The sequence below is a fragment of the Halichoeres trimaculatus genome, unplaced genomic scaffold, assembly GCF_033239565.1.
Source record: "Halichoeres trimaculatus isolate MK-OKI-2021-1 unplaced genomic scaffold, fHalTri1.1 fHalTri1_scaffold_19, whole genome shotgun sequence".
Lineage (NCBI taxonomy): Eukaryota > Metazoa > Chordata > Actinopteri > Labriformes > Labridae > Halichoeres > Halichoeres trimaculatus.
This window is the reverse complement of record NW_027437197.1, coordinates 23,634,285-23,648,021: the sequence shown is the minus strand read 5'-3', so window position 1 is coordinate 23,648,021 and position 13,737 is coordinate 23,634,285. Positions and strand designations below refer to the sequence as shown.

Here is a 13,737-nt window from a genome sequence, read left to right as displayed (position 1 = left end):
CTCTGGAGTACTGTTATCTTATTCAATTATGAGTCATCGAGTCATAGCAGTGGTGGACAGTGACAAAGTAAATTTGATCAAGGACGTGATTGGAGAATGTCTTTAATACAGAGGGTTGCAAAGTTCCAGGATTTTCAAAGTTGGAAACTTTCCAAGGAAAATTTTGGAATCAATGGGAATTTTCTGGATTTTTGGGGGAATTTTCAGGGGTATATGTTAACTGTGTTGACCTGGTCATAGACATGTATATATATTAAACATTTTGATTTTTTATGAGCAGGCATGCATGCATACATGTCTAATGCAATATTTTTAAATGACATTATAAATTAATTTTCAGGGAATTTTATTTGTTAAAGATGGCCTCTAAAAATGATCCACATTTTGAGCTTTAACTTAAAAGTGTCCATGACTTCAAGTTAAACTATACCATCAATTGTATTTACCTCATCATCAAAACTTGGCAGGACTTCACGACTCCAAATCCAGAAAAATGGTCTGGAAATGCTGTTGGCTGGTGAAGTAGTGACTGATGATGAACAAATGTGATGGAATTGTTTGCACATGTGATCCATGGTACACAGTTAAATTTGTATGTATTCAGATATGTTGTTTCAACCGAGATTTTTTTGAAAACCTCATCAAAATTGATAAGAAAAAGGAAACGAAAGAAAATTTCTAAAAAAAAAAAAAAAAAAAAAAGGTTGCGTTTGAAGTAATTTTGAAGTAATATTTCAGGGCCTAAATCTTCTGGATAATTTCAGGAAACTTTCCTGAAATTGAACAGAAATGTTCCAACCCTATGCAATCTCAGCTCTATGTGAGTTTTTATGTTTGTTTGTTTTGCAAAGCATTGCTTTTATTCACCTACATTTAAAGTTTGTCCCAGTAGTTTAGCCATACCTGTGCATGACTGTGAGTCTCCATGGTTGAACCAAGCAGCGACTGGCCTTGAGAAATGAAGCTGATGCAGAGGTTTTGAAACTGCAGTTCATCCAGCGGCCACTTTAGGTAAGTACTGGAAACCATGTCCACTCTAAGCCAAAAACAGCTGATTTTTACTGCAAAAATAAACATGTTAACAGCCCAGTACAAAAAAATAATTTGACTCTGAATAGCTCATTTCTCTATCAGCACACACTGTACAGGGGGGATTTATTTTGATAACTAAGCAGTTTTTGGAGATATTAAAGGTAGGGTCTGCAGGAGTTTTTGTTACTTGTTAGTAAACACAGCATTCAAACTGGGCTCCTCCTCTTTGGATCAGTGCCAGCAGCAGCACACACCCACAGCCTCCAATCGTGACTATGTGAACGCACCAACCAGCACAGCAACCACCTGTAGCATTACGTTGCTACGTTGGAGAGACTGACCTGGCATTTCAGCACAAGCTAATCACGGGTATTTGACACATACCTGTTTAGCAGAAAGCTAACGCACCTTGCCCTTCGTCCCGTGCTGCTCTTCAAGTTCCTGAAAGTGAGTGAAAGTCGAGCCTCGCTTTACCCTCATTAAGAGAAAAGCTTTATCTGGTTGGTTTTCCTTTCACTTTGGTTGTTTTTCTTTCTCTATGCTACGTCCACTGTCATAGCTGCTCTGTATAACGTCATCCACTTGCTACCATCAACACGCAAAGTCACTTGTGCATTGGGCGGGCTGTGATTGGCTTATGTAACCACATTTACTCTCTGCCCAGAAACATCCCGAAACTACCACAACATCAACATCCAGGCAGAGGAGGGGGTTGAGACAGACACAGACGCTGACACACATGTATAGAGGCCCAGAAGTGATGATTCAGCAGGATTATTCCTGTAAAAATGGCTACTGAGGCTCAGATAGGCTTCAAATCAGAATCAGATTGCTAATGTTCAAAACTCTACTTCCTTTTATTACATAGTTTATGAGTTGAATGTATTAAGCGTTTCATTGCACATGGGTGTTGAAGACCTTGTCTGCACTGATTTAGTTGCAATTTTTAAGTTTTGGTTTACCTTTTGTAGAAATATTTTCTAAATAAGCAAAATGTAACCGAATTTCAAAGTAAAACTATGAAAGGGGAAAACGGCCACCTTTGCATTCAGCCAACTACGATTGTTGGTTGGTTGGTTGGTTGGTAAGTGAATAACATGGTAAAAAAAAAAAAAAAGAAAAAGAAAAAGAACTGTTTTTTATGTGTAGAGCTCAATAAAAAAGTTCAAGTGTTACAACGTTAGCTTAGCTTTAGCATTCAATACTTGGACAAACAGTGCAAGTTAAGCTAAATGGCTATCATATCTAGCTCCTGTAAAGCCAATAAGTATATTTCCTCAAATAATTTACCCGTCCTTTAAAAAGCATGCAGCTGAGTTATGACTGTGCTTACTTTGCATCAAACGAATACAATGAAAAACTGGACCTTAAAATTGGGAGTTTGTTAAAAGTTTATTGTGAAATGGCAGAGGATACAATAAGTTAAGACCTAGGGATGGTTGGTTTAGGAGTGGATACATTTTTGATGGCCAGTCCTGGGCCAAATCAGTCACAAAGTAAGTGACAGGGGAGGGATGGTCATCATTATCCTGCCTTCCCCTCCATCACTGTTCCGCTGTGATGTTGAAAAAAATAACACAAAGAGACGATTGGACTTGACTGAGGATGACGATAAAACATCTCATGGAAGATCAGGACAGCTCCCTAAACAGTTGAGGAAGGAGGAGGGGAAAAAAAGCACCAGTTGGAAAAAAAAAAGAGAAAAAAAACTTGAACAAAAGAAAAAAAAAAAAAGGGTTCAGAAAATGACATCTCATAGTCCTTTGTTCCCCCTGCTTCCTCAGGTCATACAGGAAGCAGTGAGTGGATGTCGCGACGCCATGGGGTCTGCACATATACGATGCTCGCCACTGCAGTGACAGGGTCCTTACACAGACATGATGTGCTTGACAAAGGCTGCAGATGGAGACCAGGACAGCGCATGAAGAGGACAAGGAAAGAGGAGAGGCAGGTGAGGAAAAGGGAAGTAGATACTGAGTAAAAATATCAGACAAGAAGTTACGATCAGTGAGCATCAACGATAGCGTAACTTCTGACTTACCCTCGTAGTTGACACAGCCATTCTCATCCTCCTGTCCAGCCATGAGAGCATCAATCTCAGCCTCATTCATCTTCTCTCCTGTAGGGGGAGACAAAGAGTAACCACTTTCAGCATCACATGTACATGCTGTGACACACATATCCAATAGATACGCTCATAGCTCCACGAGTGTCCTGGCCTGACTCACCCAGTGTTGACAGAACGATACGCAGCTCAGCGCCCATCACTGTGCCGTTGCCCTCCTTGTCGAAGACGCGCAGACCCTCAACGTAGTCTTCATATCCGGCCTTGTTTGGGCTGTTGATGATGGTCTGGAGCATGGGAAGGAACCCCTCGAACTCTACTCTCTTGTTGTTCATGTCTGAGACAGAAATAGCAGCGTGTTCAATCCAAAGGTGAACGTGTCGAAGAGGTGTGAGTCAGGCACTGCATGAGCAACTCTTTAAAGAGATTTCACATTTACAAACTTCCACTCCAAGCATTGTTTCACTTTTTGACATTACTGTATGACAGGCTTTGAGTATTCCTGTTACACTCATGAATAATCCTATTTTACGTTTTTAAGACACTAAATTAGCATATTAGCTTTTTTTTTTTTTTTTTAGTTAAGAGCAACAGGAAGTTATTGAAATCATTATAAAATATTAATTTGACTTGGTGGCTGAACACCTGCTTGTATTTGACTGACTGCAATTGTGTTTTGGGGACTTAAAGGAGTATTACATATTTCGAATTGCCAGACCATTAGCTCTAAGCAATTCAGTACTATTAAGCATTTAGCTTAAAATCACAAAAAATGTGCAAAACTTTCAATAATTAATACATGAAATCCTAAAAAAAAAATATTTAATCCAATACCCAATCAAATCTGCAAAACATTTACTCTTCCAAATACTGAAGGGGATTAGGGCCACTGTAAAAAGCCCAACTTTTATTTTTTATTTTTTTGAAAATTTTTCTATTACTCTTCTAAAAAATAATAACAATAATAATAATAATAATAATAATAATAATAATAATAATAATAATAATAATAATAATAATAATAACAATAAATTAACCAATTAATAAAAAGGAAAAAAGGCTAAATTTTGACTTTAAACTTATAATTCTGACTTTTTTCAATCAGAAAAAAAGCAAAAAAAAAAAAAAAATGAAAAAAAGAAAAAAGAAGAAGAAAATTTGACTTTTTTTTTTTTTTTTTTTTAAATTCAGTGGCGCTAATTCTCTTCTGTAACTAAGCACTCAAATGATAGAAAAAAACTTCACTAATCAGCAATGTCTAAAAAACAACTGGTGACTCCTCGTCTTACCATCAGCGGTGGGGTTTCCAAGCAGTTTGGTCACCTCTTTGTTGGTGGGGTTCTGTCCCAGAGCGCGCATGATGTCAGCGATCTGGTTGTAAGCCACCTTGTTGTCACCAACTCTGTCGAACAGACCGAAGGCCTCCCTGTAATCTGCAGAGTTGAGAGGGAATGAGCAGACATCAAATCATCCATTTCTTTAACATATTCAATAACTGAGCAGTTTGTCACATGTACACAATGGGTTAAGGATATAGGATGCCTGCAGTTTTCAACGGTTGTAGCTCCTGTGACAGATAAAATGACTACCATCGCTCAAAATTAATAAATTTGAATGAGTTTGGTGCCAATTTTGCTCTGCAATGAGAAGCATTGTGAAGTCCTAAAGTCCTAAAATGAATTTTAAAAATTATCAGACATTGTCATTTTTCAAAGTTGATTAAAAATATATTCTATTGTTATTATGAAAATCCTCTTTATATTTATACGTGTGTATTTTAATGTCTGTGTATGGATGCATTTGAAAGCATTTAAAGATTTCATAATCTGGCTCTTTGTGGATGTAGCTGCTCGCTAACCTTCCACCAGGTGGAAGCAACTGCTTTGCAAACTGACAATGGAGGTCTGTAACAAGGACAAGACATCTCCATAGGTTGAGGTATAAAAAGATGAATGGAATGACTCCTGTCAGGCTCCATTGCCCCTTGTTCTATTTCAATCGCAGCTGTCTCCCCTCTCCCTCTCCCCTCTCCCTACCTCCCAGCAGAGTTATGAGCCCTTATAAAAGACCACCTTGGAATTGATAAACATAGCTGAGAATATGAGCCCCCTCCTTTTAAAGGCAAGGCCCTCTGTGGGGTAGAAGCCCCCTCTGAGTAGTGGAGGGGAATGCTGACTGCGGCGTAACGAGCAGCCGAACAGACGACAGAACTGATCAGGTTGAGTCTGATCAGAGGAGAGCAGCGGGGTTTCTGTCTGTGAAACACTGTCCTCCAAGAGCTGTAATCTGCATTTTATCTCCTATTATTTCATCTCTTGTATGAAGGATTTTGAAATGCATGGCTCTGTGCTACAATCAAGAGGCCAATGTCTGCTTCTGGTCTTTCAAATTTTCAGTGTAGAATGCAAAATAGACAACTTTTTACATTTTTACATGCAAAATATCACTGAACATTTTTTTATTTCTACCTTTGAAATTTATTTTGAGTGTTCTGGTTGCCTTAAGCCTCTAAGACTCATATAACCTCCTTGAATAAATAACTAAACTAGTACTTTAGTATTGTGTTACTCTCAGATGTGTGTCTTGCGTATCACTTGCTGTACTGAATCACTGTGAGATACTTTGAATTAATTTGGGTCAAGTTCTAGGGCCCGTATGAGGCTGTCACAAGGTTGCAAAGGTTAAATGAGGTGTACTCACCCTCAATCTGGTCTGCGCTGAATTCAATCTAGAAACCAATGCAAAGCAGCCATATTAGTTACCAGCATACATGACAAGAATTTCCACATGTCACAACACAAACACTTGAATTCAATAGACCCCCCTAACTAGGCATTTCCAATATATCCAGTTTAATTAATGAGGTCTTCACAGGGATTCAACCTGTCCCTTTGCCAAATTTAGCCTCACATATTGGCACTCGATCTGTGGAGGTCCATCTTTAGCTACATTAACATGTCCACATTTGGTGTCACCGTGCTGCGCCTTCAAACGTTAGTCACCACTGTACGAGTCCAATCCAGAGACCCGGGGGGCGTGGTTTAAGACGCGCTGAGCTCTCCATGGTTCTACTCTGCGCCTTCAGATCTCTGAGTGTGGTCTTACAAAGCTGCAGCTGTTCTGCCAAATCCCTGCTGACCCAACATCCACTCAAAAATGTGCAGATAATACACAGACATATTCGTTTTGTATCCTCTGAGCTATTTTCAAAGAGAGGATGCTCCTTCAGTGGAATACATCTGGGTCTTTTACCGCAATCATTAGCAGCTGATTCAGAGGCAGTTAGGCTGCATTTAGGAAGCAGAATGTGAAATGAAAGTTGCCCAATGCTTCTTCAAGAGGAAATCCCTCGTTAGATACTGATAATAGTAAATCCTGATTTGTGTAGGCGCCGTTAAGGAGCCCACTGGGTCTCACCAAAGTCCCTTTTCATTTGTAAAACAAATCTAAGAGTGAATGGCAAAGTCACAATCCCATCTCCCCCCGAGCAGCCATCATTCAGTCTTCATCCCTCATCACAGCAGAGCTCTTGCTCTCACGGTCATTGTACCTTAACAGCGGACAGGTCGACAGCGGGAGCTGCTGGTTTGGCTGGCTCAGGTGCGGGTGCGGGTGCAGGTGCTGGTGCAGGTTCGGCCTTCTTGGCGGGGGCCTTAGCGTCCTTCTTGGGTGCCATCTTAGCTGTTTGTAGAAACTAGTTTGTCCCTGTAGCACACAGACAATTCCCGGTTCGGGTGACAACACAAGGAGTGAGGCACAGAGTGGAGGGTACTCGGAGCATGAAATCACCCTTTGGGCGTATATATATGAGGCTATTTTTCCGCTTGACCCCCGTCAACGCCGTCCCTGTGTAAGGATTGGGTAGCTGATGGGAGGGGTGTGTGTAAGTAAAGGGGTGCTCTCTAAACATGGAACACGGGGCGGCGGGCCAGAGAGTGTTTTGCTTGATATCTGTAATCTAGAACAAAAACACGTAAAACGACGTGAGAGGTCAACTGGGGCCGTGTTCTTTTCTGTGGACCGCGAGCGAACTTTACCACCGTTACGCACGGAACCGCGCACCTTTACGCATCATCCAGACTCATCTGAAAACCGTGTAGGATAACTAAGAAGAGCTGACAGGCAAAAACTTAAAGTTTATGAGAAAAAAAAGTTGTAATCTTTTCGTGCCTGATGACAGTGTGTGAATAAAATCATCAGTCAGTTTTACGCACGGCTCATTAAGCCTACGCTAAGTTTTACAAAAGACGTTTTTTCTGATAAGGTAAAGAGAAAAACAGATGTGGAATTGCATAACATCTCGATCTTACTCACTGGTAAACATCACCTCATGCCAGACAGAAGTTTATGTTTCAGTGAATGGTCAGAACTGAGATACTCGTAATTAGGTTGGTGGGGTGGGGGCAGGGGCTCATTCAAGGAAATAAAAAGGTGATCATGTGCCATGAGTGCTTACATAACACAAGAGCAGTGGGGATCATTTAAACTTAACTTTAATTTTTTGGCACATCCATAATTTATGACTCTGCACCTGCCTCAGTTCTCAAAACAAGATCCTCAGAGGTCAACGCAAAATTGACTACTTATATGGCATGTTCATCCCAGCAGTGGCTTTTTGGCCTTTTCTGCAAGCATTCTTATTGTCAGTATCCAAAATTCTTTTTTTTTCTTTTTTACTTTTTTAAATCTAAATATTGTCCAGAAAATTCACCTTTTCGCACATTTATCACACAGTTGCCTCCACTCAGCTCTGCTGCCTCCACTGTTTCAGGTACAGCTATTTACAACTTTATTGTTTCTAAAATCTGTCCTTGGAACTTTGAATAAAATCCTCTGCAGTTAAAGTAATTCAGTAGGTTTCCATAAAACAATATGCCAAAGCCTGTAACCTCCTAAAACCCTGCCTCTACATATATGGTAGTTACATTTCTGTCTCTCAGACCCATGGTAGATAAAGGGGCTGTGAGGAGTTTGAAAGTGATCTTGAAAAATTCTCCCTTTTAGATACATGCCAGATCGTAATCCACACTTTGAAATGAGATTATCAGCACCAGTATTACCGGTTACAGGTTATTATAAAAAGCTACTTCTTTGCTTCCTGATCAGGTTGATTTACGGCACATCAAAGTTTCTATGACAACACCATGCCAGTTGACTTAGTTTAGTAGTGAGAAGGGAGATCTGTGTTTTTCTCTGCTTAAAATGATTTCTGTGATTAATTTTGTAGTGATGGTGGACACTGGAGCCTAACTGTCAGACAGAAAAAGAACAGAAGAGCAGAAGAAAGATAAATAGGAGAGAGATAGAGCACGAGCTAAAGGCTAACACAAGAGCTAAACTGTTTGTGCTAATGTCAAAATCAACCCACAGTCAGCAGTTATTCTGCAGTGGTCTGTTCAAACTTGAGAGTCTATCAATAAAATGAAGAGTGAGGTTACGTTAGCTCTGATTGGTAGATGACTGGCAGGACATAACCAGGATTCACTAACGTTACACATTACAGACATGTCTTAGAGCACCAGGCTGCCAGCTGAGCTAAATATAGACAGCTACTAAACTACATACAAACTGACAGTGTTTACTTGTTGTTACGTTAGCCTACAGATACGTCAGAGCACAGGGCTGCCGATAGCACTACATATAGCCAGCTACTATGACAATTGCTTGAAGACGCGTTTCAAACTGTAGCGCTACGTAACTGTGCTGATAAATACCTCATCATGGCGCGTCGTATCCAATAAAAAGTTGTCTTGAACAAAGGAAATTTGATTCGATCCGATCTCCATTTATTCCCAAACAAACACACAGCTCACTAAAAGTAATTAACAACAGTGTGTGTGAGACTCCGGGCCAGAAGGTGGCGAGGGAGTCCAATTAAAACTGATCCTCCTCATAGCATCTTCCATTTGTAAAACTTTGACTTATTAGCCACATATCAGAATTCAGCCCACATCATCGTTTAGTAATATCACAACATTAATCCTATTTCAGTGAAAAAAAAAACAGCGCATTTAAGTGCAATAAGCCCCCCCAAAAAGCTTTTAGCTAACTTGAAACACAAATAACCCAACTTCAAAGACCAAGTTTGGTTATTGTAGTTACTAGTTGTTACCTATTTCAAATAGGAAGGAGGAATTGAACATGCATACCAGACAAAGCTTGGGTCTCAGGATTAAATTTGCCTTTCTTGGTACTCACACATTTTGGTGTGGCCTTCTTGGTTGGTAAAACCAGCTAGCTGCACATCATAGCTTGAAGAGCAGTGTGATTATTATTTCATGTACTCAAGACAAGACACGATTTCCCTTGCATTTCTTTGAATTTCAACGATATTTGTACCCTCTGGCTGCTGCTGAAACAATCAACTTCTATCATTTTTTTATCGACTATGTAATTGGATTGGAAAGGAGGCATGAGTGGTAGATACAAAGTCATTTCGCACCTGGATTTTGGGCCTTATGAATCAGCTGTAGACCATTAAAAAACTTAATATCAAATAGTTTTTGTCTAAATTAATCAATCTGAAACCTCAAACAAACCACCAAAGAAGCTGTCAACAGATTTTTAATTGAAGCTCAATCAAAGGGTGTGTGATGCTTTGCTTCAGTCTGTCTTAGAAGTTACTTTGGTTGTATCAAATAAGCCGCTCATAAAAATGAGTTGTGTCTTGTTGCTTTTCTCTTCGGGCCGATGCATGTTTCATTTCACACAGGAAAAAAGGAACTGACTTGTTGAAGAAGAAGGCTTTAGGTTGACCGCTGGTGGAAGTGTTGTCTGTCAGGTCTTTTAATGAGCCATCGGTTATTTCTAGTCCCTGACAATGTATGTTGGCTATAGCAGCACCTGTGCTCAGTTTTGGGCTTCCCATCAGAGGGGGAGGGGGGATGTCATTACTCCCAGGAAGGATGTGACGTAAAAGCACAGGGAGATCCGGTGGAGCAGTCAGCTGCTGATGCCAGTAACCCAGACAAGGCTAAGAGTGCAAATTCTGTCTCCTTAATTCTTGTCTATATCTGTCGCCCAGTGCCAGCGGTGCAGCCCTGCCCCCCCTCCACCATGACAGGGGCCTGGTGACGAAGGAGCTGCATAACTTCCACCACCCTGCAGCACCCCAGCCCCCGCTTGCTTTCACTGACCCCATCTTGGTGAGGGCATGCCAGAGAAAGCCTGAGTCCCTCAGCTGTCATCTGGGCTCACCCGAGGCACCCCGCAGCACCTTCTCTGACTCTGACTTCCCCACGCGCCCTCCCCCTATAGAAACTCTGCCCCAGTGTTTGCACCTGTGCTGCAGTCCACAGCGAGCTCCACTATAGAACCTCGAACCTTAATGGATTCAGCAGCAAGCTAGAGGAGGCCTTATTAATTCAAGAAAACAAGTTCAAGTTCATTCATCATGAGAAGCACAGAATATGTTACTCTGTTTTACTCAAGTAGTCTGTGGCTTTCAATGATTATAGTTTCAAATTAGAGAGTCTGCATCGAATGAGAATGCCATCTCATTAAACTCATAGTTTTGTTCTTTTTGCTATTTTTACCACCATTTGCCAAATGATCCAGAGCTAATTTTGCAGCCTCCTAAACATGTTTAAGTTTCCTCTTACTGTGGCATTCATAGTAGTGCATTAGTGAAGATATACAACCTCCTTCTGAGTAAATATATGTAACCCTTTACTTATTTACCATCAGTGTCCAGCTCCTCTGGGGACGTCATTCTAGAGATGTGAGGTCAGAGCTTCTTATTTTAAAGGAGGGAGGGAGCTTCAGCTTTAAAGGAAAATGTGAGGAATTGAGATGCAGCAGGCAAAAAGATATTCAAGCCTCTGACTCTTAATAATATGCACAGAATGCTCTGTCTTTATGGAAGTTAAATCTATCTTTATGAAGCACCTACACAGTCACATTTGTCAAAATAGTGTTAACTCATAAGACCACAAGATAAACCACTTCACCACTTTTAGTCCTGTATCAAAGATTAACAGTAGTTTGAAATAGCTGAGATAAATTTTTGAGAGGAAGCAAACTTTGTAAAGTGTATATAGAATAAATCATGTTATTATTTCATGAGAAGAGGTAGAAAATATTTTATCCCAACTTTAGAATAGAATAGAATAGAATAGAATAGAAAATACTTTATTTATCCCCGAGGGGAAATTCAGGAGTCACCGCAGCATTTAAGAAAACAAAAGTAAGAAAGAGTATAGAAAGTGCAAAAATGTCCATAAGAAATTAGATGATGACATCCCGTCCACCACTCGTCCACCACTCTCCAGTTCAGCCAGCCTCCACCTCCACAGGGTCCAGGACTGAGCCTCCCCAGCAGTCTGTTCAGTCTCTGTCTCCTGGATCCTGTCTGCTCACAGCAGGCGAAGCTCCTCCAATGTGTCGCGGCGTCTGATGTCTGCTCCGTCAGCCACGTCCGTGAACAGCATGATGCCGCTGGATTAGCACAGCTAGCTCATCCATCCCCCGGAGCGAGATCCCACGTTCCCAACAACGATGGATGGAAGGACAGGTCCACGTCGTCACCTCCCAGCTCACATCTGAGAACCAGCACGTCGTCCTCACCTCCTCCTCCTCAGCTCGAGGGAAATCATCAAGCCCTACACTAGTTAGCATTTACATGCTACAGGCTGCTAACAGCTAATTTTGCATGTAAACAATGCAGCCATGGTTACATGTAGGATCTCCAGACAAACACAGGAGAAAAGTAGTAAAAAATACCGCCGAAGCCACAAAAAGTTTGGTGTCCGTGACCGACAACGAACCACACAAAGTGATGATCCACTCCAAACACAAAGACGACGAAAAAGAGACGAAAAAAACCACAAGAAACGGACAAAGACGAGAGAGCTGCTGCAACAGGCAGCTACCCGGGTAGCGCCTAGCAACCGAGAGGTTTATGTGCCTACAGTGTATTTATGAGGACACATAAACACCTGCTTGAAACTTGACAACTCTCATCGCCTGTGCAATTACAGTTCAGTGCGCAGCACTTAAGCAGAAGACACCCCGTGTAAATAAAAACAGAAGATAAGACTTAGGGTCAAAAGCCACAGCCATGCCAGTCTAATGGCTCTATTTGGTTGTAGTAAGTGGTTGTAGCAAACTTTGCTAAAAAGCTAAGCTAATGCAGTACTTCAAGTGAGGCTGGCTTAAAAATCAAATGAGGTCTCAGAATATTGGCAGCGTGGTTAAGTAACAGGGTTTCTTTACCTCTTTTATCTGTTTTTGAAAAAATTATGGCAAAAAAAAAAAATGTTTTCTTTGGCTGACTTGACTGGCAGGTCGTAAGAGCCTGAAATGTAACAACTTTTGTATTGTTTTTATCACATTTTGAGTATTATTACATTAGTTTTGTAACATTTTAAGCTCGGCACTTACGTTACATTATTGACCAGTTATTACTAGTGCTGTCAGGTGATTAAAAAAACTAATCTAATTAATCACATTTTAATCTCATATCTGCTTAAGGTCCCAAAATAAAGATTTTGGATTCTAGGACATTAAAATTACATTAAAATACATAAAAAAAAGTTTTTAAGAATAAGGTGGGAATATATACAACACATTTTAGGTACCCTGATGCATAAGGAACACATGAAAAAGTGTTATGGTTCTATCTTTACAAAATCTACACAGTCCTGCACCTTAGAAAAGCTGATTTCAATTTCTGGACGGTTTTTGCCTCGGTCACATTTTTACTCACTGTGGACTCATTTTTCACTGCAATATGAACTTCTATACTTCTATGAGGTCAGGAGAACCAGGGCTAAAAGTTAAGAACTGTGAGGAACTATGTACATAACACTTTTTTCAAGTCTTGGATCAAAGAAAAGTGAAGTATTTTCAGTTTTACATGCTCTTAACACACAAACTGTTGCTCATTGATGCAGAGCAGCCCCAAGCTAACGCATGACACAAGGAAGATGAAAGGAAATTTTCTAAGAATTCTTTACATTTAAATACAGGACATACATCGATCATTCAGGGCTTGTATAAATCAGTAAAGAGTTTAAAATTATCTGTTTTTTACAGAATTGAGCTAGAGCAAACGGTTGATTTTCTGCAGAATTTCAAAAAAGGATGTGTGAATTAACGGGATGTGGACGGCTGTCTCACAAAAATCACTCTGTTCCCCTGGTTTAAAGCATGTTGCTGACGTCATGTGTGATACTTTTCCAGGTACTTTTCTGCTGACTGTTCCCAAACAAATGCTCAGATACTTAAATTAGCTAATCTCATATTGCTTTTTCCTAATGTAATCCATTGAAACATCTGTTATTCTGGTTTAGTCACCTTGGGGGTCTTGTAGCAACATAGAAATGTGGAAAAACAGATCAAACATTTTCTCTTTGCACATTTTTAAACAGAATAAACTCCTATTTTGTTTTATGTTTACATCAGTATTCATATGTTTACATTACATACATTACATCCATAGAATAACTATGGAAATGTGCAAGTTTAAATAGTTTTTAAGTTTGGAAAGAATCTGTTTTTTAGCCCTCACTTTGGGATCCACTGGGTTAAAGGACCAGCTCTCTGCTTGTTTCTAGATTAATTGAAAGTTAGCCTGAAACGGCAGTTCCAACATGGCAACCACCATTGTTGGTCTACTCAACATATCTTCAGAAACTGAT

The 13,737-nt window shown here is 40.2% G+C and overlaps 1 protein-coding gene across 1 annotated transcript; it reads right to left on the bottom strand.

Annotated features, from left to right (window-relative positions):
- Positions 1 to 2,417: 2,417 nt before the first annotated feature.
- Positions 2,418 to 6,858, bottom strand: myl1 (myosin, light chain 1, alkali; skeletal, fast). The gene is made up of 6 exons (XM_074694432.1): positions 6,648 to 6,858; positions 5,798 to 5,825; positions 4,387 to 4,530; positions 3,261 to 3,434; positions 3,074 to 3,151; positions 2,418 to 2,928 (listed from the first exon to the last, which is right to left on the bottom strand). The coding sequence occupies exons 1-6, from the start codon at positions 6,771 to 6,773 to the stop codon at positions 2,900 to 2,902; spliced, it is 579 nt and encodes a 192-aa protein (XP_074550533.1). The 5' UTR covers positions 6,774 to 6,858; the 3' UTR covers positions 2,418 to 2,899.
- Between the last annotated feature and the right edge of the window lie 6,879 nt (positions 6,859 to 13,737).